The sequence below is a fragment of the Macaca fascicularis genome, chromosome 10 (assembly GCF_037993035.2).
Source record: "Macaca fascicularis isolate 582-1 chromosome 10, T2T-MFA8v1.1".
NCBI lineage: Eukaryota > Metazoa > Chordata > Mammalia > Primates > Cercopithecidae > Macaca > Macaca fascicularis.
Window position 1 is genome coordinate 33,034,314 of NC_088384.1, and position 21,772 is coordinate 33,056,085.

Sequence of the window (21,772 nt, forward strand, 5' to 3'; positions counted from 1 at the left end):
CACAGCCCTGACGGTGGCTCTCACAGACCCTTCCTGAAAACAGCAAAGGGACAATGGTGGCAACACCCAATGACAGCTTGCCGCTGCTCCCTTAGCTGGGATCACGGAGGCGGCACATGGGTCATAACTGTGGTCCCTGCAGGCCACCCAGGTGCCTATAGCTCTTTACACAGTGGCCATGCTGATCCTAAGAGGAGAAACTTGCAGAAGACAAAGAACGGCTAAGCCCACCCTGGCTTCTCCTGGGTTCTCCATGTTCTTCTGTGCCAGGCTCAGTGGCGCCTCGTCTTGGTTTTTGGACGTCCTTGTTCCTGTTTTTCCATGTTGCTAGAGCTTCTCCTTGAGCGGTTTTTCCACAAGGAATCCTTGGTGTCCACGGAGACCTCTGTTTTACCCTCCTGCTTACCATTCTGGCCGGCTTTGGAGTTCAGGCTTGACCACCTTCCCCAGAGCTCGAAGGCCTGGTCTTACCGTCACTGAGCCTCTTGGTTCCTGACTATAATCACCTCTCCCAGTGCTGAGTTCTTTTTTGCCCCCTTCATTGTGTGGCTCTCTTTGTTCCCCGGGGACCTCTTCCGTCAGATGGTTGGCTCACCCTGAGGCCCCTGGTTTCTGGGCTTGATGGGCAGGAGGCTCTATTTGTGTGTGCAGGTATGTACATGTTACCCATGCATGTGTGTGTGCATGTATTTGTGTGGGGCCTAGATCTGTGAGCCATCCCTGGTGCTGAGTGGGGCAGAAGCCCTATGTTCCAGGCTGAGCTCCTGGTGCTGAGTGGAGTAGAAGCCCTGCTGTCAGAGGCTGAGCTGCTGTGGGGGCCCCTGGCAAGAATAGCCTGCCCAGGAAGTCCCGTGGTCCTGGTCCGTGTACTGGAGGTGGGCGCCTCAGCAGAACTCTGTAGCTGGAAGGACTGGGCTGTGTGCCTAGCTCTCTGCCCTGCCCGGAGGTGACCTCAGCACACCCCCAGCATGCCTGTGGCAGATCTGGGATTCAGACTTGGGGTCCCGGGCCTGTTCTGTGTGTGTTAGTGAGGGCAGCAAGCTTCTCACCCACACAGGCACAGGCCCCTAAGACACAATCCCCCTGCCTGGCTCAGGAGAATAGAGAGGCCAGAGACCACTGGACCAACTGGTATGATTTCTGCCTACTCAGAGCCCCTAGCCTCTGGGGCTCGGACTCCTTGTGTGTAAACTGGGTGATGCCCATGTATGCCAGGCTCTGCCCAAGGTGACTGTGCATTGATGTTATTGCCATGTTATCGGTAGCTCGTTCCAAGTGGTCCTGTGTAAAACGTGCACCAGGAAGGAGAAGCAGACCGAGGAGAGAGAATCGGCAGGCTCTGTCAGGGGCCAGTGAGCTGCTCTTGCTCGCACCTGGGGAAGTTCAGGGCTGACTGAGCCTCCTCAGTTCCCAGAGGGAGGGCAGAGGGTGCAGGTGGACCTGGATTCCAGCAGAACCACCTGGCAGTCTGCTGCTTGTGGCCTTGGCCATCCCCTGACCTGGCTGTTCAGGAGATGGGTGATCAGCGGGCCTGCACCCCACAAGCCAGCACGGCACATCTCCCAGCCCAGGTGTAGGAGGGCCCTGGCCTGTGTTCAGGGGACCTGGAATGCAGCCTTGATGCACAGGGCACACTGGGGTGCTGGGGGAGCCAGGTTTCCAGGAGCTGCCCTCAGAGGAGGCACATCACATTCATTTCTCAAGTGGGTGGCAAGTCCCTAGATGCTCCTAGGCAAGTCTTAGAACCATGGCTATGCCTGAGATCACTCATAGTGGTTTGTATGTAAAGCCTGCACCAGGAAAGAGAGAGAATCGGCGGGCTCTGTCAGGGGGCCAGGGAACCAGCCTCCTGCTCAGCCTGCGCGGTAACGTCAGGAGAGGCCGGGGCAGCTGCCAGGCAGTGACCCGGGAATGGTGCAAGCGTTTTGCAAGGGCCCATGCAGCCTAATTAGGAACCTGGGCTCCCAGGTGACCACGGGGAGGGGCGCAGACAGAAACTCACAGCAGCCCTGGTTAATCGCCTTAAGAGTCTCTTGTTTGTATAGTGCAGACTCGACTTGGCAACGGCCCAAATCAACTTGTTTTCTTACTGTCAGGTTCAGATTCTGGAGATGCCATCCAAGACGTCAGTGTGCGCCCTGAAGCCGAAGGCAGATGCCAAGCTAGGCATGCCCATGTGCCTGCGGCTGTGGCAGGTAAGGCCCCGCGTGCACCAGCCACGCCCTGCCGGCCACGCCCACGGCCATGAGTCATGCTCCATTCAGGATCTGATTTATCGTCAAGCCACTCAGGCAACTCTCCCCCCACCCCCCACCGCAGGGAACCTGTGCAGCCGCCTCAGTGTCCCCATGGCCCTCTGCTTCCCGCTGCTGCAAGGGGCCTCCCGTCAGCGTCCCAGGAGAGGCCTGGCTTCAGCCAGCAGCGGTGGCAGCAGGTCCTTGTCCTTTGCAGGCTTGGGTGGGTTCACCCCGCAACCAGTGGTGCCCTCCAGTGAGCAGTGAGGAGGGGACAGTGGTGTCTGCCAGCGCCTCAGTACTGGGGCCCTGCTTAGGGCAGGGCGGGCCACGCTGACTAACTACAGCAAGCCTGCATGTCCCCGCTTTGCTTGGAATTAATTTTTGTTACTTCTTTGCCTCTTAGAGGCAGGAGTGGACTTAACACAATGACATTCCCTGAGGCCGCACTTGGAATTTCTGATCCACGAACACTTCCTTCCTTCTCAACTGTTCTTTGTGGTTAGACAGGGTTGGAAGGCATCAGCCGGGGCCCAGGTCGGGATTGCTGGGAGGGACTCTTCTGGGCCAGCTGCCTCCATGCAGCACAGCTTCCTTGAGGCCAGCCTCCTCCCTCATCACCCTCCAGGCCAGGTGTAGCTGCCCTCCTCGGGGCTGCTCATGTCTAGGGCTGCAGAGCGAGTGGTCCCATGCATTGACTTGCAAAGAGCCCCTTAGCCCTGAGCTGCCTCAGAAGCCCATGGTAAGGGGTCACCAGCAACACCCTTCCCGGGGCCCTAGGTCATGCCAGGCACCCTCCTTTTCTTTTTTTTTTGAGACGGAGTCTCGCTCTGTCACCCAGGCTGGAGTACAGTGGCGCCATCTCGGCTCACTGCAAGCTCCGCCTCCTGGGTTCACTCCACTCTTCTGCCTCAGCCTCCCGAGTAGCTGGGACTACAGGTGCCCGCCACCGCGCCCGGCTAATTTTTTCTATTTTTAGTAGAGATGGGGTTTCACTGTGTCAGCCAGGATGGTCTTGATCTCCTGAGCTCGTGATCCACCCGCCTTGGCCTCCCAAAGTGCTGGGATTACAGGCGTGAGCCACCGCGCCCGGCCCAGGCACCCTCCTTTTCTGTTCAACTCTGAGAACTGCCCTGGGCTGGGCCTTTACCAGGAGGTGACTCTGGTTCACTGCCTCTTTGACCTCCTCATGAGAGCAAGACTGGACGGGCCTCTGCAGTTGGTGGGCGTCTGCATGCCCTGCAAGGCCCACCAGGACGGGCACCCCCAGAGGCCCTGCCCCCAGCTTTTCTCTCTCTCCATGTGACCAGAAAGCGGGCGCCCCTCACTGCAGTCAGCTTCCCCCTGTGGTTTCTTGACTGAGAAGGTTCACTTGGAATTTGGGGTCTCCCGTGGGCTGATCCTGTGGTGCTACTTCTGCGGCTGTGGCCTTTTGGGGAGAAGCCCTCATGGGAGTCAGGGCAGCTTCCGGGGGGCTCACCTGGGATGATGAAACTCAGTGCCAGCAGGTTCACAGCCGGGCCACAGGGGCTGCAGCGGAACCTGGGTCATTGGCCTCCATGTGCCCGGACAAGCCTCCTCCAAGAGCTTGACAGGGGTTCTGCTGGGAGGAAAAACGCCCCCCAAGGCTGCAACCCCACAGGCAGTGGGCAGGGCGTCCAGATCCTGGGAAAGGGTGTCCGGGGCCGCACCGCTCCTGTTCCACCCCTTGGGAAACATGGGTCATTGCACAATCATGTAAAATTCCAACAGAAAAATGCGTAGAAAGGGATGTACAAACTTGTTAAGGTAATTAATGTAGTTGACAGAGGACAAATCGCGTTTCTGTTGGCGATGGAGATCCAGCGTGAAGCATTCCGCTAAGAAAAGCCGACATTAACTCCACATGTTCCCTTTTCCATCCGCAAGCCTGAGGGTCGGGTTATAATTTGTCAATCCAATTGTGGCACAGTGGCTTGACTTGCTATTTTTTTTCTCAAACACTGAGAGTTTTCTTTTCTTTTCTTTACTTTTTTTTTTTTGGCGGGGGGCAATCTCATTTTCATTTTTTATTTAAACATTTAAAAAATTTTTAAATCTTTATTATATTCTTATTTTGCTCCTTAAAGCAGCTGACCTGCAACATAAGAATAATTGTTATTAATATATAAAAGATCAGGACCTATGTCGAGCCTGAGGCAGTCACTGGCACAGCCCTCAGGGCAAGGGCCCCTCCAGCCAGCCCTGCCCTGCTTCCTGGGGTACGGTGCATTGAGGGCTTCCCACGGCCCCCCACCTGCTGTGTCCTTCTGGGGCTGCCAGTCGATAGGAGGGGTGCAGAGTGAGGCCTGGCCTCCAGGTCTTATCTGCAGGCAGGGAGAAGGCAGAGAAGAACAGATCTGGGAGACTTCAGATCCTCTCCCCAGCAGAGGTCGGGCAGCATCAAGGCTGTGGGCACCGAAGTGCCCCAGCCACAAGAGGACTGCCCTGCCTGTGGTGTCTGTCACTGGGGAGCTGCAGGGACCAGGGGCATAGCAGAGGCTGGCAACCACAGGGCAAGCCCCTCCAGGCCAGGTTGGCTTCTGCTCCGGCCACCCTGTGGCACCATGGCAGGCAGGTCAGTCACACACACAGTCCCTGCGCTGGCCATGGCATCTGAACTCAGAAGCAGTGGCTTCACACAGGCGCTAGGCTCGGAGACTGCCAGAAGGACATCAGTGACGGGAGCAGCCCCAGGCAGTCTCAGCTCTGGCAGTGGAGGACAGTGCCAGGGAGGAGGGTGGCGCAGGCTGGGAACAGGCACCGCCACAGAGCACTGCCTGAGGGGAGCGGGTCCAATGGGGAGAGTCTTTGGAGTCAGCTTCTGGGGCTGGTCTGCATTCCTGGTTGGGATGCGGAGTGTTCCCAGCTGCTCTCGCCTGGCCCTCACCCACTCTGAGTTCAGACACACCGCTTACCAGGGGGAGGCCCTTCCAGGGAGCCAGGGCTGCCTGCAAGGAGCTCCTGTGCAGAGGGCGTGGCACCCATGTCAAGGAGGAAGGTACTGTGGGTCCTGCACGCCTCATTTCCCAGCAGGTGATTTGAAAGGTGCCAACGTGGAGCTCCTCCCGGGGATAAAACAGCAACACACAGCAACATGGCCAGGGCTTCTGCAGGGAGGGGCAGGGCGCTGAGTACACTCGGGGGCCTGGGGCAGCCCTGCCTCCCAGGGACAATGTGGACTCTGGCAGCAGGGCATGACTTGGGACGAGGCCTGGGAGGAGATGCCCCGGGAGGAGACGCATCGACCGCCACTTGCCTCCGCCCGGAGCCTCACTCTTCTCAGTTTCGTCTGTGTGAACTCTGTTATTAGAACCCAGCGGTTTTACAAGTCTTTTCCAGGGACATGTATGAGGACCACTGGACCAGCTCTGGCCTCGGGTTCACATGCCCACATCCTGCAGGGCACAGTGACTGTCCTTCTGTCCCTGGCCTGGCCATCCCCTCCAGGTCAGGGCAGTTGGCCTCAGGCTCCGGGCCTGCCTCCCCCGGTTCCCTGGAGCCCTGGTCCTTGTGCTGTTTGAGGACTCAGCATCCCTTTGTTAGGTACACACCCTGGTGCCTTCCGGCTCCCCCAGGTCTCCTTGCTCAGCCATGCCAGGTTTCTCTGGGCTGTCATTCTCGGTGCCGGGGACTGACGGCTGTGTCCCCAGGGTGATGCGGAATCCTGCAGCGCTCTCCTCCTGCAATTATTCCAGAGGCTTAACAAACGAGGCGTCTGCCCAGGGCTCGGAGCCCTCTGACCTGCGCCCTCATTCATCACAAGAGCTCGGGCAGCTCGCGCCAGGCTTCAGGGGCGGGGGCTTCAGCAGCCACGTTGACAAAGCACAGAGAGTTCATTTTTCATGGAGATGGAGCTCACGGTTTCTTCTGGCTGGCGGCTCTAGACAGGTGACCAGCCCCAGTGAGCAGTGGCCACACATCTTAGGCCTGGGGAAAGGAGGCGGGAGGACAAGTCCCTGTGCATGGGAGAGGTGGAGAGGGTTGGCAGCACTCACAGTGGCTGGCGAGTGCCCAGCATCACCCCTTTGGGCAGAACCCAGGATGAGCACGTGCAGGTTGCAGGGCTGGTGAGAAGTGGTACAGCAGTGGGAGACCTCGGGCTCAGCTCTGTGCCCTCCGCCCCTATGTCCTCGGGGTGCCCTAAGGGCAGCCGTGCCAGTCCCATGCTGACAGCATCAGCCATCCAGGGGCTGTACAGGAGGGCACTGGCGGTGCAGAGCTTCTGAGCTGTGGCAGCCACGTGGAAGACATGGGAGACAGCCCCAGCCAGCAGGAGGGGCAGGAGATCTCCAGAGCCCCTTCTCCCCCAAAACTCACTGAAATCAGAGTCCTTCTAGGAGCTGACTGCTCTGCTGTTCCCCGCAGGCCGACTGCAACCCCCGCCCACTCCTTCTGGCCGGCTATGAGGATGGATCGGTGGCCCTGTGGGACGTCTCTGAGCAGAAGGTGTGCAGCCACATCGCCTGCCACGAGGAGCCCGTCATGGACCTTGACTTTGACTCCCAGAAGGCCAGGGGCATCTCGGGCTCCGCGGGGAAGGCGCTGGCTGTCTGGAGCCTGGACGGGCAGCAGGCCCTGCAGGTCAGTGCGCCAGGCCCTGGGCCTCATTTATCCTCCTCTGCACTAACAGTCTGATAGGCTGAAACAATATTTAGGCATGAAGAGGAGCTGTTGCAGATCCCTGGCTAATTAATCACTTAGAGGCGGGTGCAGGGGGGCTGTCCATGGCTGGCGCAGGAAGAAGGGGGCGTGGGCGCTGGCAGGGTGTTCACATGGTTTGGGTTTCGCCCAGACCTCGGGTTCATGCCATTACATCTTGTCCATCTAGAGAAAGGCACGCAGAGTCCAGGAATACTCAAACCCCTTTGTGAAAACTCAGAGGAATTTGGTCAGTAAGGAACTGATTAATCAAAAAACAAAAAAAAACCCCAGTGTGGAAAACTACAAGGAGCTGTGGCCCCCGTGGTGGTCTGGAGCTGGCCCGAGGGAGGCCGTTGCTCACGGGCAGTGGGAAAGCCCAGCAGGAAGGCAGGGAGGCCTCAGGGCCGCCTGGCGGTTGCTAAAGATCTTCCCGGGGTGTCTCCTGGGCTCTCCTGGCTGGCGTGGCTCGAGGGCACCGTGGTGTCCCTCTCTGGGCCTGTGGCTCCAGGGCTCAACACAGGGTAGCCTGGCCTACACATGTGGCCCCATTTGGGATGGGAGGGATCGGGTCAGGCTGGTGGGAGCAAGGGGAGCCTCCTGTCCAGGTCTCACTCTGGTGCAGGTCTCGGGGCTGCAAAGACCATGGGGGATGAGGTGCTGGGTGTGGCCTGGGTACATCCTGGCTTCTGGGGGGTAGACAAGGAGCCCCCATTCACCAGAAGCCTTGGAAGCCAGAGACTTACCCACAGCCAGCGAGTGGCCTGATTGCCCAGTGTCGTGGGTGAAGGGCCTCCAGGGGGAGCTGCATGTCCCGTGAGGTGGCTACTGGCAGCAGCAGCAGCTCCCAGCCTCACTGAGGACAGGGCCTGGGGCTGCCCTTCTCTGTGGGGCTGTGGTCCGGGCTGTCTGTATGACAGGAGGCCACAGGGAAGGCATCCCTTGGGCCCCCCAGGCGGGGCAGACTTGCCAGCAGCCCCAGCAAGCCTGCTGCACCTCACGCTCGCCCAGCCCTGGCCCCGTGGGGCGGGGAGGGCTCACCTCGGGTCCGTCAGGCCCACTCCTGAGTAGGCACCACCAGAGCCTTTGAAGCACATGGTGGAGCTGCGAAGGACGGGCCCTGGTGAGACCAGGATACACAGAGGGGCGGGGTTCTGTGAGCGGCCCCAGTGCCCTGTGGGCATCACCAACCTGTGTGGGCACATGGCAGACTTGCAGGAGAGCTGTGTCCATCCATTGCCCATCCGTCAGCTGTCCTGGGGGTGGAGACGCAAGTCCCTGCTGTAAGTGGCAGAGCTTCTCGTGTTTCCCTGGGAGGAAGGGTCTCCTGAGGCCTAGTGGGCCTGTGTGATGGGTGGATAAGAGTCATCATGATGCCCATTCTTAGCAACTAGAAGCTGAGCTGCTCCGGGCGCTGGGAGGCTGAGCCCCTCTGGGTGCATGTCTGGAAGGGGCATCTCCCTCCCACTCCCTCCCTCCTCCTCAAGCCTGGCAGGGACCCTGCAGGGCGCCCCCATGGGGTCCAGTGTTCACTTGGCACTGGCTTGTCCTTCACCAGTCTGACAGTAAAGGGCTGAAGACCCAGGCAGCTTCCCTGAGAGCCCCCAGAAGGCTCTTCCCTGCAGTCCCCACCCCTGCGCCCAAGACCCCGGGAAGGGGCCCTCCTGCCGTCCTGGCCCAGATCTGCCTCGTCTCTCCTGGCGTGCTTGGGAAACAGCTGCTGGAACTTAAGACTGTAATTTATGGGGCACGTTCCAGTCCAGAGATGAACTTGACCAGATTGATGAACTGAAAAGTTAAAGCAAAAGGGGGACCAGGTATTAATGAATTGAAAAGTGACAGCAGAAGGGAGAACCAGGAACTGGAAGTGGTTGGCGTGGCTGTGGCGTGCTGGGCAGGGCATCGGCCCGTGGTGCACATCAAAGGAGAAGCGCTTCCCCTGCTGAGCCCTGTGTTGCATGGGCCAGGAGGAGGCCTGGGAGGGGACAGGCGACCCCAGGGACAGGGGACAGGGAGCTGGAGAGGCTGACATGCCACCCTCTGCCCAATGTCACGTCTTAACATTGATCTTAGAGGCCCTGGAGACTGCAGGTTCTGTAAAGCCCAGGCCTTAGGGAAAGCCTCTGGGGGCGCTTTCAGAGGTGAGCTGCCTGAGAGCGTTCTTGCCGCTGAGAGCAAGCAAGGTGACCGAAGGTCCTCAGCACCCACAGGTGTCCTCACCCACCGCCTGCACTGTGACTCCTCGGCCAAGAGCCACGTGGGTGCGGCTGTGTGTCCCTCGCACCCTCCCGCTGAAGCCTCTGATAAGCCAAGATCAGTCTCCCCCCAGCGGGTGCTGGGAGCGGAGACGCAAATGAGGTTCCCGGAGCAGAGCATGGGTAATCGGAACCAGATAGTGGCCTGGCCGCACCACGCATTCCTGGCACCTGAAGTCATGCGCTATGAGAGACACTGGTGGCCAGAGATCCTTCCTGGAAGGGCCAGGTCCAGGCTGGGGCTTGGCCAGGGGCTGCGATGGTGACGAGGAGGCTGCCCACATCAGGATGCCACCTGAGGGTGCCTTGGAGGCAAGTGGCAACTGGCGCCCTGCCTTGCTAAGGTGGCTTTCCCACGAGCCGTCGCAGTTAGAGCCTGCGTTGTCATCAGATACAGGTGGTACGCAGGCCCTCTCCCTCCCACATTTGGGGTAGCGCCCACAGCCTTGAAGCGGGGACTGATTTACAGCCAGCCATATTCTGAGGCCTTTAAGTAATAATGAGGCTCCCCTACTCCAGACAGCCCTGGCCTGGGAAGTGGACCAACTGTGGCTCTCCCATGAGGCACGGCCAGGTGTCCCAGCTGTGCTCCCATCTGCACAGCAGTGGTGGCTGCTGCCGCCGTCTGCCAGAGGCTGCCCTTTAGAGGGCAGTAGCAGAGCTGCTGGGCAGCCAGGAGGGAGGGCAGAGGGCCCTGGGTCAGCTCCCCGTGCATGGCATCAGGAGGAGAGGCTTGTGCAGGGCGTGGGCATGGTCCCACCTGCCATCAGGAGCACAGTAGTGCAGGGCCCTGGCTGCCATCACTGCAGGGCCAGGACCGGTCCTCTTCTTCAGGAACACAGGGCTGGAGCAGGCCCTAGTCTTTCTCCAGGAGGCCGCACCAGGCTTCCTGCATCGTCCTCATTTCCTGCGGGAAGCTGGTCTTTGCACCTGGTTTTCTTTACCTCGATGCTGTCACTGCTTTCTGAGAATGGCTGAGGTGGGTGTGGGGTCACTTCTGTCCCTGCAGGCAGTGGCCGCCTGGCTGGTGGGTAGGCACAGCCGGGCTGCTGGGCAGGAGGAACTGGGCATCTCAGCCTCCCACAGGTGAAGACACGCCGTCAGGACTCCTACGGAAACCTCCCCGCGCGCCTAGTGGCTCCAGGCATTCAGCAGCTCTTTTCTCCCTGGGAAGGACCTTCCGGCAAATTCCTATCAAGAGGGCCCTGAGCAGGCCCCAGTGGCTTCAAGTGAGGGCCATGGGGTGGGGCCCGGTGTTTGCTCTCTACCACTGACTTAGGGCAGAGGTCATAGGAGAGAAATGGGAGACAGTGACGATGGCATCAAATCAGCCTCCTGTTCTTGTTCCCAGCCACCAGTTCCCTCCTTGGGCCACTGTGTTCTGGTCCCTGAGAGCAGGGAGAGGCTCCTGGGTCTGCAAGCACAGGCGGTGAACCCCACACGCGTGACACGTACATGCCAGCATCCCCCCACGGCCCTGCACAGCAGGTGCTGGCCTTGATGGCCCCTCAGCCGGGTCACAGGGAGCCAAGTGGGGAGGCAGGGGCTGGTGTGGAGGGAGGGGAGGCAGCCCTGAGGCCGGGTGCTCTGCACACTGAGGCCAGCCTTGGCTTGTGGTTGCCAACCAATGGCTGTGTGTTGTGCTGCAGCACGTTCAGCTGCTTGTGTGTGCACAGGCAGGACGCTGCCAAGACCCCTAGAGCCAAAGTCTGCCAGGCAAGAGAGGTAGAGGACAGGCAGAGCATCTGGGATGTGCTGGGACTGTGCTGGTTATAGTGGGGGATGGGAGGGGAGGGGCCATGAGAAGGGTCAGGGCTGCAGGCCTTGGTAAGTCCATGAACAAGGGGGCTTGGGCCCTGGAGACACCTTGAAAGGGCAGGACGATGGGCCTGCAGGGGCTTGGCCTTGAGGGACAAGCTGGTGTTGAGGTAGGAGGGCAAGGTGGCTGAGAGGGCATGGCGAGGCACCGACCTCACTGAGCAGGAGCCTAGAGCAGCGTCAGGGGGCGCAGGCGGTGGTATCCCAGGCCGGGGTGAGGGCTGTGGGTTATTTAGTGGCATCTCCTCGCCAGGTAAGGCTCGTCCCACCTCTCCTGGGGAAAGAATCTGGGTCTTGAATGGGTGCCTGATGTCACCAAATGCTCTCACTATATCTCTCTGACTCATACAGGTTTTCTTCTTGAATCTGTTCATTGCATTGTTGGCGTTTTCTTAAACATTAAAACAACTAATATCCTCAGTCTGTCCCTGGATCTCAGGGAAAAGTCCTGAAATCACCATGAGCGCCCCCCATGTGTGACATATGCTCTGCCCACTCCGCTGGCCTGGGCCAGAACTGCCCAGGGCCACAGACTGACTTGGGTCTCCCTCTCCCACCACCTGCCTAGTGACAGGAGCCTCTGGCTCAGGAAGCTGGTGGGGAGCGTCCCCTCTTCTCCTGATGGATGGACACATTTGGGCGGTGGAGGTAGGGGGTTGTGAGTGACTGTAGGTTGGTCTTCACCTGCACAATTACTGGGCAGTTATTTTCTCTGCCTGGGTTGTTTCCTTTGTGGACTAATTTAGGTTTCCTGATTTGGGGAATTTTTCTTTTCTTTTTTTTTTTTTTGAGACGGAGTCTCGCTCTGTTGCCCGGGCTGGAGTGCCGGACTGGAGTGCCGGACTGGAGTGCAGTGGCCGGATCTCAGCTCACTGCAAGCTCCGCCTCCCGGGTTTATGCCATTCTCCTGCCTCAGCCTCCCGAGTAGCTGGGACTACAGGCGCCCGCCACCTCGCCCGGCTAGTTTTTTTTTTTTGTATTTTTTAGTAGAGACGGGGTTTCTCCGTGTTAGCCAGGATGGTCTTGATCTCCTGACCTCGTGATCCGCCCGTCTCGGCCTCCCAAAGTGCTGGGATTACAGGCTTGAGCCACCGCGCCCGGCCAATTTGGGGAATTTTTCTAGGAATGTGTGGGCATACAAATCCTCAAGGTTATATTCCTAGTGACCTTTTTTGGACTGCTTGTGATGATTGTTTAAATTTCTGCCGCATTCAAAGCTCTGTCCCTGCTTTATTCCTGATCAGTCTTGTATGTGTTTGTCCTTGAGCATTTCTATCTTTCTGTTCATCATTTCTGTCCTTGCCATGCTCTCCCTCCATCCCATGTCCCCTGGGTTGCATCTGCTGCCCTGCCTGGGGTCAGGTGCACAGCCCATTGGCACTCAGCCTTCCCTTGCCCGCCCCACATGGAGCCTGTTTCCACAGGTGACCACCCAGCTGGGCTCCCTGGTGCAAGAAGACATTGTCTTCCTCCCCTCACTTCCATGCAGACCCCATTTTTATTATTTTTTTTTCCATGTTCCTCATTTGACACAAAGACCCCATTTTTATTTGTTCTCTGGCTGCTGAGTTAATTAGAATGTTTTTATGGTTCTGAATGTTTGATTTTTTCCCCCAGTTATTTTTTAGATTTCAATTTCTAACTTAATTAACATTGTGGTCTGGGAACAAGGTCTGAATGATATCAGTTCTTTGAAATGCAGGGCCGTCCAATTTTCATAAGCACTGCACATGTGCCAGGGAGGCGGTGCTGGTTGTCAGATGCCCCGCTGCACACGTGAGTGCCAGGCCCATGTGTCTACTGATTCTTAGGCCTTTAAGTCATCCTGCAGGGGACCAGGGTCCCCAGCAAGTGCAGAGAGGCCTGTCCAGTTCCCTTTTGCCGGGGGCCTGTCTGTGTTTGCTTTATGCACTTTGAAGCTGACCTAGGAATATGCCAGTTTAAAATGGTAATTCCCTAGTGAGTGAGGTCTTCTCTTCATTCCCCCTCATCATCTCTAGAAAGGACATTTGCCCCAAAGCCTATTTTTCCAACTAATTAATATGGCTCAATCCAGGTTTCTTTTGGTCGCTACTTCCCTTTATAGCCTTATATTTTAATCATTTTACCTCCAACCTTCCTGGCCCTCCAGGTGTAGACACATCTCTTATGAAACCAGTTCTCACGTCGATAACTGCAATGTGTGAGCGTTGCCCTGGGCATTCTTACATCTCAGGCCCTCCTTCTGGGAGCCAAAAAGTACATCCTTTAGGGATTCCTCGGGCAGGGGCTTCTTGGTGGCTGTGCTGGTGGCCTCTGAGTGCACGGGCCTGGATGCCGAGGGGCCGTTCTCTCAGCAGCAGCAGCTGCTGGGTCTCGGATCTAGGTCCTGCCTCTTCCCTGGGCTGCTGAGAATTCAACTCCCAGCCTGGCCACCTTCCGTGTGGCTCAGTCCCATAAGCTTTGATTTATTGTGTCTTCATTTTAATTCAGTTCAAAATATTGTGATTTCCTCTTTGATCTGTTGTTTCCTTGGGGGGGGTGTTAATTTCCAAATATTCGTTGATTTTGTAGCTATATCTTTAATCTAGCTTAATTCTGTTGTCAGTGAATGCACGCAGTGCAATTGCAGTGTTTAGAAATTTATGGAGGCGGGCCGGGCGCGGTGGCTCACGCCTGTAATCCCAGCACTTTGGGAGGCCGAGGCGGGCGGATCACAAGGTCAGGAGATCGAGACCACGGTGAAACCCCGTCTCTACTAAAAATACAAAAAATTAGCCGGGCGCGGTTGTGGGCGCCTGTAGTCCCAGCTACTCGGGAGGCTGAGGCAGGAGAATGGCGTGAACCCGGGAGGCGGAGCTTGCAGTGAGCCGAGATCGCGTCACTGCACTCCAGCCTGGGCGACAGAGCGAGACTCCGTCTCAAAAAAAAAAAAAAAAAGAAATTTATGGAGGCTTGGTTTTGGCCCAGCACATGGTGTGTGTCGGGGAGTGCACCACATGGACTTGAAAGGAGCGTGTGTTCCGCAGTTGTGGGGTGGAGCCTTCCGTCAGCCTGACCCAGGTCAGTGGACATGGTTCCAGTCTTTAATATCCTTACCGATTTTTTGGTCTAGTTTTTTTTAACAGTTACACAGAGAAGGCTCTTAAAATCTTTAACTGTGATTGCACACATGCCTGTTTCTTTGTCTCTGCCAGTTTTGCTTCATGAGCTTTGAAGCTCTGGGGCTGAGTGCGGGTGTGTAGGCGCTGAGATGTCACCTCGTCTTGGTGCAGGGCCTTTTTCTCAACACAAAGTGTCCCTTGTCTCTTGTAATGCTCTTTGTCTTGAAGTTGGCTTTGTCTGATGCTAAACAGTAGCATCGACTTTCTTAGGTTTGCCCTTTGCATTTTCCTCCCTGCTTCTACTTTCAATCTGTCTTGACCTCTTGACATTTAAAAAGCATCTTTTTTTTTTTTTTTTACTTTTTTTTTTTTTTTTTGAGACGGAGTCTCACTCTATCTCCCAGGCTGGAGTGCAGTGGCATGATCTCGGCTCACTGCAACCTCCGCCTCCCAGGTTCAAGTGATTCTCCTGCCTCAGCCTCTCGAGTAGCTGGGATTACAGGCTTGTGCTACCACGCCCGGCTAATTTTTGTATTTTTAGTAGTGAAGGGGTTTCACCATGTTGGCCAGGCTGGTCTCGATCTCTTGACCTCCTCGTGATCCGTCTGCCTCGGCCTCCCAATAAAAAGTATCTTTAGGAGACAGGTGTGTCTTGCTTTGTGATGCTTTCTGACAATCTCTGCCTTTTAACTGGTACGTTTAGTCTGTTTGCATTCACTGTAATTATTGACATGTCTGGGATTAAGTTTAACATCTCTAGACTTATTTTCCACTTCTCACTTCCATTTTTGACCACTTTTCCTCCTTCTCGACCTTCTTTTGTGGTAATCAAATATTTATTTTTTAGTATTCTGTTTTATTTCCTCTATTGGCTTCTTAGCTAGACCTCTTACCACTTTTGTTCCTAAGTGGTTGCACTTCAAGAGTGTGCACCCTTCTGAAAGTCTCCTTAGAATCAGTGTTGTTCACATCCCGTCTCACAAACATGACCTTGTGCTGGTGCAATCCCTCCTACTCACCCTTTTAGTCTTTCCGTGACTGTTGTGATCTACATCTACACACATTCAAAACTGCACCTTACAATATTAGTTTTCCTTTTCTTTGAGGCAAGGTCTTGCTCTGTCACCCAGACTGGGGTGCAGTGTTGCAATCACAGCTCACTGCACCCTCAAACTCCTGCCTCAGCCTCCCGAGTAGTTGGGACTACAGGCACGTACCACCATGCCTGGCTAAGTTTTTGTAGAGATAGGGTCTCACTGTGTTGCCCAGGCTGGCCTTGAACTCCTAGGTTTAAGCAATCCCACATGCTGGGATTACAGGTATGAGCCACTGCATCTGACCAGTTTTCCTTCAAATCATCAGTTAAAAAAAACACAAGAAATAAAAAACGTAACATGTTACATTTACTCACCCCTTTGCCATTTCTGCTGTTCATCCTATAGACCCAAGGAGCTTCTTACATTTTTTTGTAGTGCAATCCTGCTGGCAAAAAATTCTCTAGCTTTTATTTATCTAAAAAATGTCTTCATCACCCTCCTTTTTACAGAATCCTGGCTATGGAACTTGGGAATGATAGTTTTATTTTTCCTCGTGCCCTGTAAAGATGTTGTTCCTTGTTTCTGATGAGAACTCATGGTATCCTATCATTTCCATGCATGTAATATGTCTTGCACCATGGCCGCTTTCAAGATTTTTTTTTTTTTAATCTGTGGTTTTCAGCAGTTTGACTATCATGTGCCTAGACAGATTTTTTTTCTTGTCCTGATTGGGTTCTGTGAGCTTTTCATCTATATATTCGTGTTTCTCATTAAAATTGGGAAATATCCAGCCACTGTTTTTTCTTGACCATTTTCACTTTCTCCTCCTTCTGGGGCTTCTGTGAGTTACGCAGTTTGATAGCATCCCATGGCCCCCGAGGCGCTGTTTGTTTTGGTTCAGTCATTTTTCTCCCTCCTCTTCAGATTGGGCAATGTCTGTTGATCTGTCTTCTAGTTCACTGACTTTAAAAATAAATATATTTCCAATCTGCTGTTAAGCCTATTTGATACATTTTTCATTTCAGTATTGAGCTTTCCAGTTCTATAATTTCTATTATGATTCTTTTTTATAATTTCCATTTCTCTGCTAATAGTTCCTATTTGCTCATTGAAGACAATTTGTTTTGGTAATTATTTGAATACATTTTCCTTTCATTTTTTTTGAACACATTTAAGTAGTTTCTTTAAAGTCTTTATCTGATATGTTCAACATCTCTGCCATTTTGGGGTCAGTTTCTATTAACTGCTTTTTCCCCTTGACTATGGGTCATATATTCCTGCTTCTTAGCACGTCTAGTAATTTGCTGTTTGTGTGCCAGACATGGTAAACGATACATGCTGAATCTCTGGGTTCTGTTATTTTGCTCTGAAGAGTGTTTGCTTTCATTCTGGTGTGCAGTTCAGTGACTGACTGTTCACCTTGAGCTTGTGCAGGCTTGGCTTTTGGCTTTGTTAGGGCAGGTCTGTGGAAAGTTCATTCCCAGGCTTGTTAAGTGGGGTGGAACTCAACTTCCAAACTCTGCCTCTCCTGCAGACCTTGTCAGGGCTTGGTTTCAAGTTTTGTTCTGGTAGATCTAGGGTAGGCCATACTCTAAGACAGAATCCTGTTCCTGAAGTGATGCCGTTCTGGTAGCTCAGCTGGTCTCAGGCTGTCACGCAGTCTTTGCACTCAGGCTGACTGGACCCCCAGCAGTGTTGACCTCTTGAACCTGTTCTGTTTAACTCTGCAGCTCTGGTTAGCCCTGTGGAGTCCACCGTGGGCATGCGCAGTCCAGCCCTCACACAAGACTCGTAGGGACCCCTTACACAGTCTTCAGCTCCCTCCGTTCCTTTGCCTTGCCCCACGGATTTCAGCCCTCTGACTGCTCTAGATTCTGATCTTTGCCTCCTCAGCTTAATGTGACCACTATGTTCTGCGTGGACTTCATGCCGAGGGCATTGTCTCCAGGCAGAGAGCTGTGGGGGCATTTGGGAGGCCCACCTCATCAGCTCCCCTTCTCTGCCTAGTGTTTCCTGCCTGTAAACAGTTGCCTTGTGTATTTTGTCCACTTTTTATGGTTGTTTGCATCAAGAGGACTAGTCTGGTACCAGTTACTCAATTATAGCCACTTTCCTATTGTTCTTGCTTTATGGATGATATGTCAGTTTATTGGCTAAACAGATATTTACAGTTATTTTGGGGGTGGGGGCACAAGGTCTTGCTCTGTCGCCCAGGCTAGAGTGCAGTGGTGTGATCATAGCTCACTGCAGCCTCAAAGTCCTGGGTTAAGCAATCCTTCCACCTTAGCCTCCCAAGAAGCTGGGACTACAGGTACATGCCAGCATGCATGGCTAATTAAAATTTGTTTTTGTAAAGACAGGATCTCTATATGTTGCCCAGGCTGGTCTTGAACTCCTGGGCTCAGGCAGTCCTCCTGCCTTGGCCTCCCAAAGTGCTGGGATTATATAGCTCTTCGCTGGGAATTGTACTCTTTATCATTGTTAAGTATTTTATATAACCTTACCTAATGCTTTGGCCCTAAATTCAAATGTTCCTGTTATTCAGATTACCCTGTTCTTCTTGTTTGCATTTTCCCAGTATATCTTTGCCAAGAGTTCCTTTGGAATCTCCCTTGTACATAGCACAGATTTGGATTTCACTTTGAAATTCAATCATAAACCTAGACTCAAATGATCCTCCAACCTCAGCCTCCCAAGTAGCTGGGACTACACAACCACGCCTGGCTAATTTGTAATGTTTTTAAAAGACAGGGTCTCACTCTGTTGCCCAGGCTGGAGTGCAGTGGTGTGATCTTAGCTTATGACAGCCTCAAACTCCCAGCCTCAAGCAATCCTCCTGTCTTTGCCTCCCAAGTAGCTGGGATTACAAGCATGAGCCACCGCACTCAGCCTGTTGAGTATATTTAGATCTTTTTTTAACTTTATGCAGATATACAAGGGAAATACTAGGAAACAAAGGCACCTACAGTGAGGTGGGATAGGAGAAGGAAATGATGCTATTTTTGTCATTACTTATGGTGGGGGAGCTCAGATAATCTCTCGGGGATGAGGTTGACTATTACATCTTTGGCCCCTAAGGACAAAAACTGAGCTAAATCAGTGAACTTAACAACCATCCTATCTCTCTTAGTGCCTCCCATATTTCTGTGAGTTATATAACCCGTTTCACAGCCATAATCCCCATATTGTCTTAGAGCTAATCCTATAGGCAAGTGGGTCCAGTGCTCCCTGCCAGACCATTTGCAGCAGTTCTCCAGTTATCTCTTATGAGACTGGAGTTAATCTCCTAGTCCTTCAAGAACAGCTTATGGCTGCAGGATTCTCTGAGTTCTTACATGTTCAGAAATGTTGGTCTGTTGTTTTTATAGTTGAGCGACAGTTTGGCTGGATATAAAATGCTTGGACCTTGCTTTCCTTCTCAGCCTTTGCAGGCATCACCCCATCATCCCTTGGCACCCATGTGGCTGCGGAACATTCTGAGGACGGACTAAACGGCACCCTCATCATCAACACGGTCTTTTTGTCTGGCCATCGAAAGTTTTTTAGCTATGAAGTCCAATAACTTTATTAGAGCGTATCTTTTTTTTTTTTTTTTGAGACAGGGTTTCACTCTGTTGCCCAGACAGGAGTGCAGTGGCAGTGATCTCAGCTCACTGCAGCCTCCATCTCCTGGGCTCAGCTGATTCTCCTGCCTCAATCTCCTGAGTAGCTGGGATTACAGGCACATGCCACCACCTCCAGCTAATTTTTTAAAAAATTCTTATAGAGATGGAGGTCATGCTGTTTTACTCAGGCTGGTCTCAAACTCTTGGACTCAAGCAATCTTCCCACCTCAGCCTCCCAAACTGCCGGGATTACAGGCATGAGCCACCACGCCCAGCCCATTCTGCCCACTCTCCATCATTCCTGCCCTTTGTGTCCCTGGCTGTCCTGTTAGAGTCGCTGCTGCTGCTGATTCTCCTTCATTGCTTTGAGTTTTCTTCCAGTTCTCCCCTGAGCTCTGCCAGGTCAGCTTTCCTCCTCCGCGTTCTTCTGCTTTGGGTTCTTGTTTTACAGACGGGACGCAGAGCCAGAGCTTAATTCATGAAGTTTTCTTTTGTTAATTTATGACAGCATTGCTTGGTGACACTTTCCATTGGCCTCTGCTGAATGTTGCCATTGTTTTTTCCTGTTTCTTCTTCCTTTTTCCTTGTGCTGTCTTTGCAGAGATGTGTGATTCGCAACTGAGGGCAGCGTGGCCCCCATCGGGAGGCCCTTAGAGAAGAGGGTGCTGACGGAAAGCTCACAGTGCATGGGGCTGGTGTGGCAGGAAGTGGCCCTTGTTTCTTGTCGTCATGGTGGCAAAGTGCCTCTGTCATTCAGTGTGTGGGCACAGAGGTGCCAAACTTCCTGCAGCACATGGGACATGTCACCCTGTGGAACCAAGAAGTGCTGTGGCCACAGAGGCAGCGCTAATCTCCCAACTCCCCAGCTCCCTGCTTGTTGCAGGAGAAGAATGTCAGGGAGGGGCCGGGGCAGGAGGCTTCCTGCGCACCCAGCGCCGAGTGTGGGACGCTCGGCCCAGGAAGAGGCCAGCGCCCCGACAGCCCCGTGCACATAGGATCTGCCTGTGTGGCTCCGGGTCTTGTGCAGTGCCCCACCCCCTCTCAGAACCCAGCCGGGGATGTTGCCCCCACCGGGCAAGGGGCACTGTGTGGTTCCTGCCGCCTCCAGGACGTCTCCCCCTTGTCCCCGCCTCATCCTGCCAACCCCCCACTGGGTCTTGCTCTTGGCAGTGCTCCCAGCCCTGTTGAGCTTGGGGGTTCACATACCTCATGGTTTTGCTGAAGATGGAGTTTGTATTTCTCATCCTCATCAGCTTTGGGGTGGTTGTGAGGTTCTCTTGGGAGAAGTGCCAGCGTTCTGCTGCCGTCAAGCCCAGGACGTGGCCTCTCACTAGGCACTAGGGTGCAGTGTCTTCCCCGGGGTGAGGAGCCCCAGGATCCAGCCCGTCTCCTACAGCTGGGACATCCCTGTCTCTCTGCTGCTCTGTGACTGGGGAAGGAGTCGGTCAGAGCTGGTGCAAGGAGCAGCAGGGCAGGGCCGAAGACCAGTCTGAGGGGAGGGCTGGAGTCCCCCATCGTGGTCTTAGGAAGAGTAGGAGGTCAGCTGTGCGGGAGTGTGTGCCCCTCACGTCCCGGGCCTGTGGGCCTGCGTCTCTCCTGGTTCCAGCTGCAGGTGGGGCGCCGGGGACAGCACTGCCTCACGGGCTTAAGCAGTGGCCTAACGCCTCTCCTCACTCTCACAGGTGCGTGGGACTCATGAACTCACCAATCCCGGGATCGCCGAGATCACCATCCGGCCAGACCGCAAGATCCTGGCCACCGCAGGCTGGGACCACCGCATCCGCGTGTTCCACTGGCGGACGATGCAGCCGCTGGCCGTGCTGGCCTTCCACAGCGCCGCCGTCCAGTGCGTGGCCTTCGCCGCCGATGGCTTGTTGGCCGCGGGCTCCAAGGATCAGCGGATCAGCCTCTGGTCGCTCTACCCACGCGCGTGACTCACCCACTCCCCTCCCGGGAGACAAGGAGGGCGGGCAGGGAGGTGGGCATCGGGCCCCAGCCTTGACCTGAAACCTCAAGGGCCTCTGAGGACCAGCAAATCATGGCCCAAGGACCACGAGGTTGGTGTTTCCTTTTGTGGAGTGTGTCATCACAGGACGGTGACTCTGGGGGCCAGCCAGAGTCCTGGCTGTCCAAGGCCTACGGGAGATGTTGGCTTGGGCCTGCTGTGTTGCCAGCTGAGGGTATTTTATAATAAATTTCCATTGCCAAGTTGCAGGCTTGAGGTGGGAGCTCCCTGAGGAGGCCCTGGTCCCCTACTTAGCATCAGTGCCCTCAGACCCCCACCAGGCAGGATGCTCAGCCCCACCCTCACCCATTGTTGAATGGGCCACCCCAAGTGTGGGTTTCCTGGGCCAGGCCTCCGGAGATGATAGGCCCCAACCACAGCTGCCTGTCGATGTCCACGTGACCCCTCGCCCTGAGGAAGCCAGGAGCTCCCAACACATAGGTTGAGGCCAGGATCAGGATCAGGAAGTAACTGAACTCCCTAAAGAGTGAAGCTGATGCAGAGAAAGATGCCTGTGAGGGATGGCAAGGGGGGCTTGCAGCGCACAGGGCCAGGCCAGATGTGGGATCCAGGAGCGCATGCCTGCCCAGAGAGGGTGCAGTGGGGAAGGCACGCAGGGTGCGCCTCCAGGTGAGTGCTGGGCAGAAGGCACGAGAGCAGCGAGGGAGTGACAAGCACTGCCTCACAGCGGCCAAGGCCACAGTCACAGCTGCAGCTGCACACAGGGTGGCCCCCAGGGCACAACACAGCAAGAACAGGACTTAGCAGCCAGAGCCTCACACTGCAGGCAGCCGGGCCCAGCCTGGCTGGTCGTCTCCTCCTAAACGCGGGTGTTGATTAGGAAAGAACCATGACCCTGATTATTGGAGTGGGGCCCATGGGCAGATCCAGAGAAGCCGGGACCACAAACACCTGCGTCTGCCCTGATTGCCAGAAGAGCCCCTCTAGCTGAAGGCCCGGGGCAGTTGCCCTGCAAGGCCTTGCCAATGCTCCTTGGGACCCCCACCCAGGCTTCTAGTCCTAGCACTAGACTAGAGTCCAGCAGGTCCCCAGGGTGAGGTACAGAGGGTGACCCT

At 55.0% G+C, this 21,772-nt stretch overlaps 1 protein-coding gene across 11 annotated transcripts in view; it reads left to right on the forward strand.

Moving 5' to 3' along the window:
- Positions 1–20,902, forward strand: part of GNB1L (G protein subunit beta 1 like) — a 70,501-nt gene extending 49,599 nt beyond the window's left edge. For 9 of the 11 annotated variants that reach the window (XM_045364000.2, XM_074004442.1, XM_074004444.1 and 6 more), the window contains 3 exons: positions 2,097–2,195; positions 6,621–6,836; positions 20,374–20,902. In XM_045364000.2, the coding sequence (XP_045219935.1) occupies positions 2,097–2,195; positions 6,621–6,836; positions 20,374–20,625 (567 nt within the window). In that variant the 3' untranslated portion in view covers positions 20,626–20,902. Of the gene's footprint in view, positions 1–2,096; positions 2,196–5,950; positions 6,144–6,620; positions 6,837–20,373 lie in introns of all 11 variants that reach the window. The other 2 variants (XR_012419007.1, XM_074004443.1) reach the window with 2 other exon arrangements.
- The last annotated feature ends 870 nt before the right edge of the window (positions 20,903–21,772 follow it).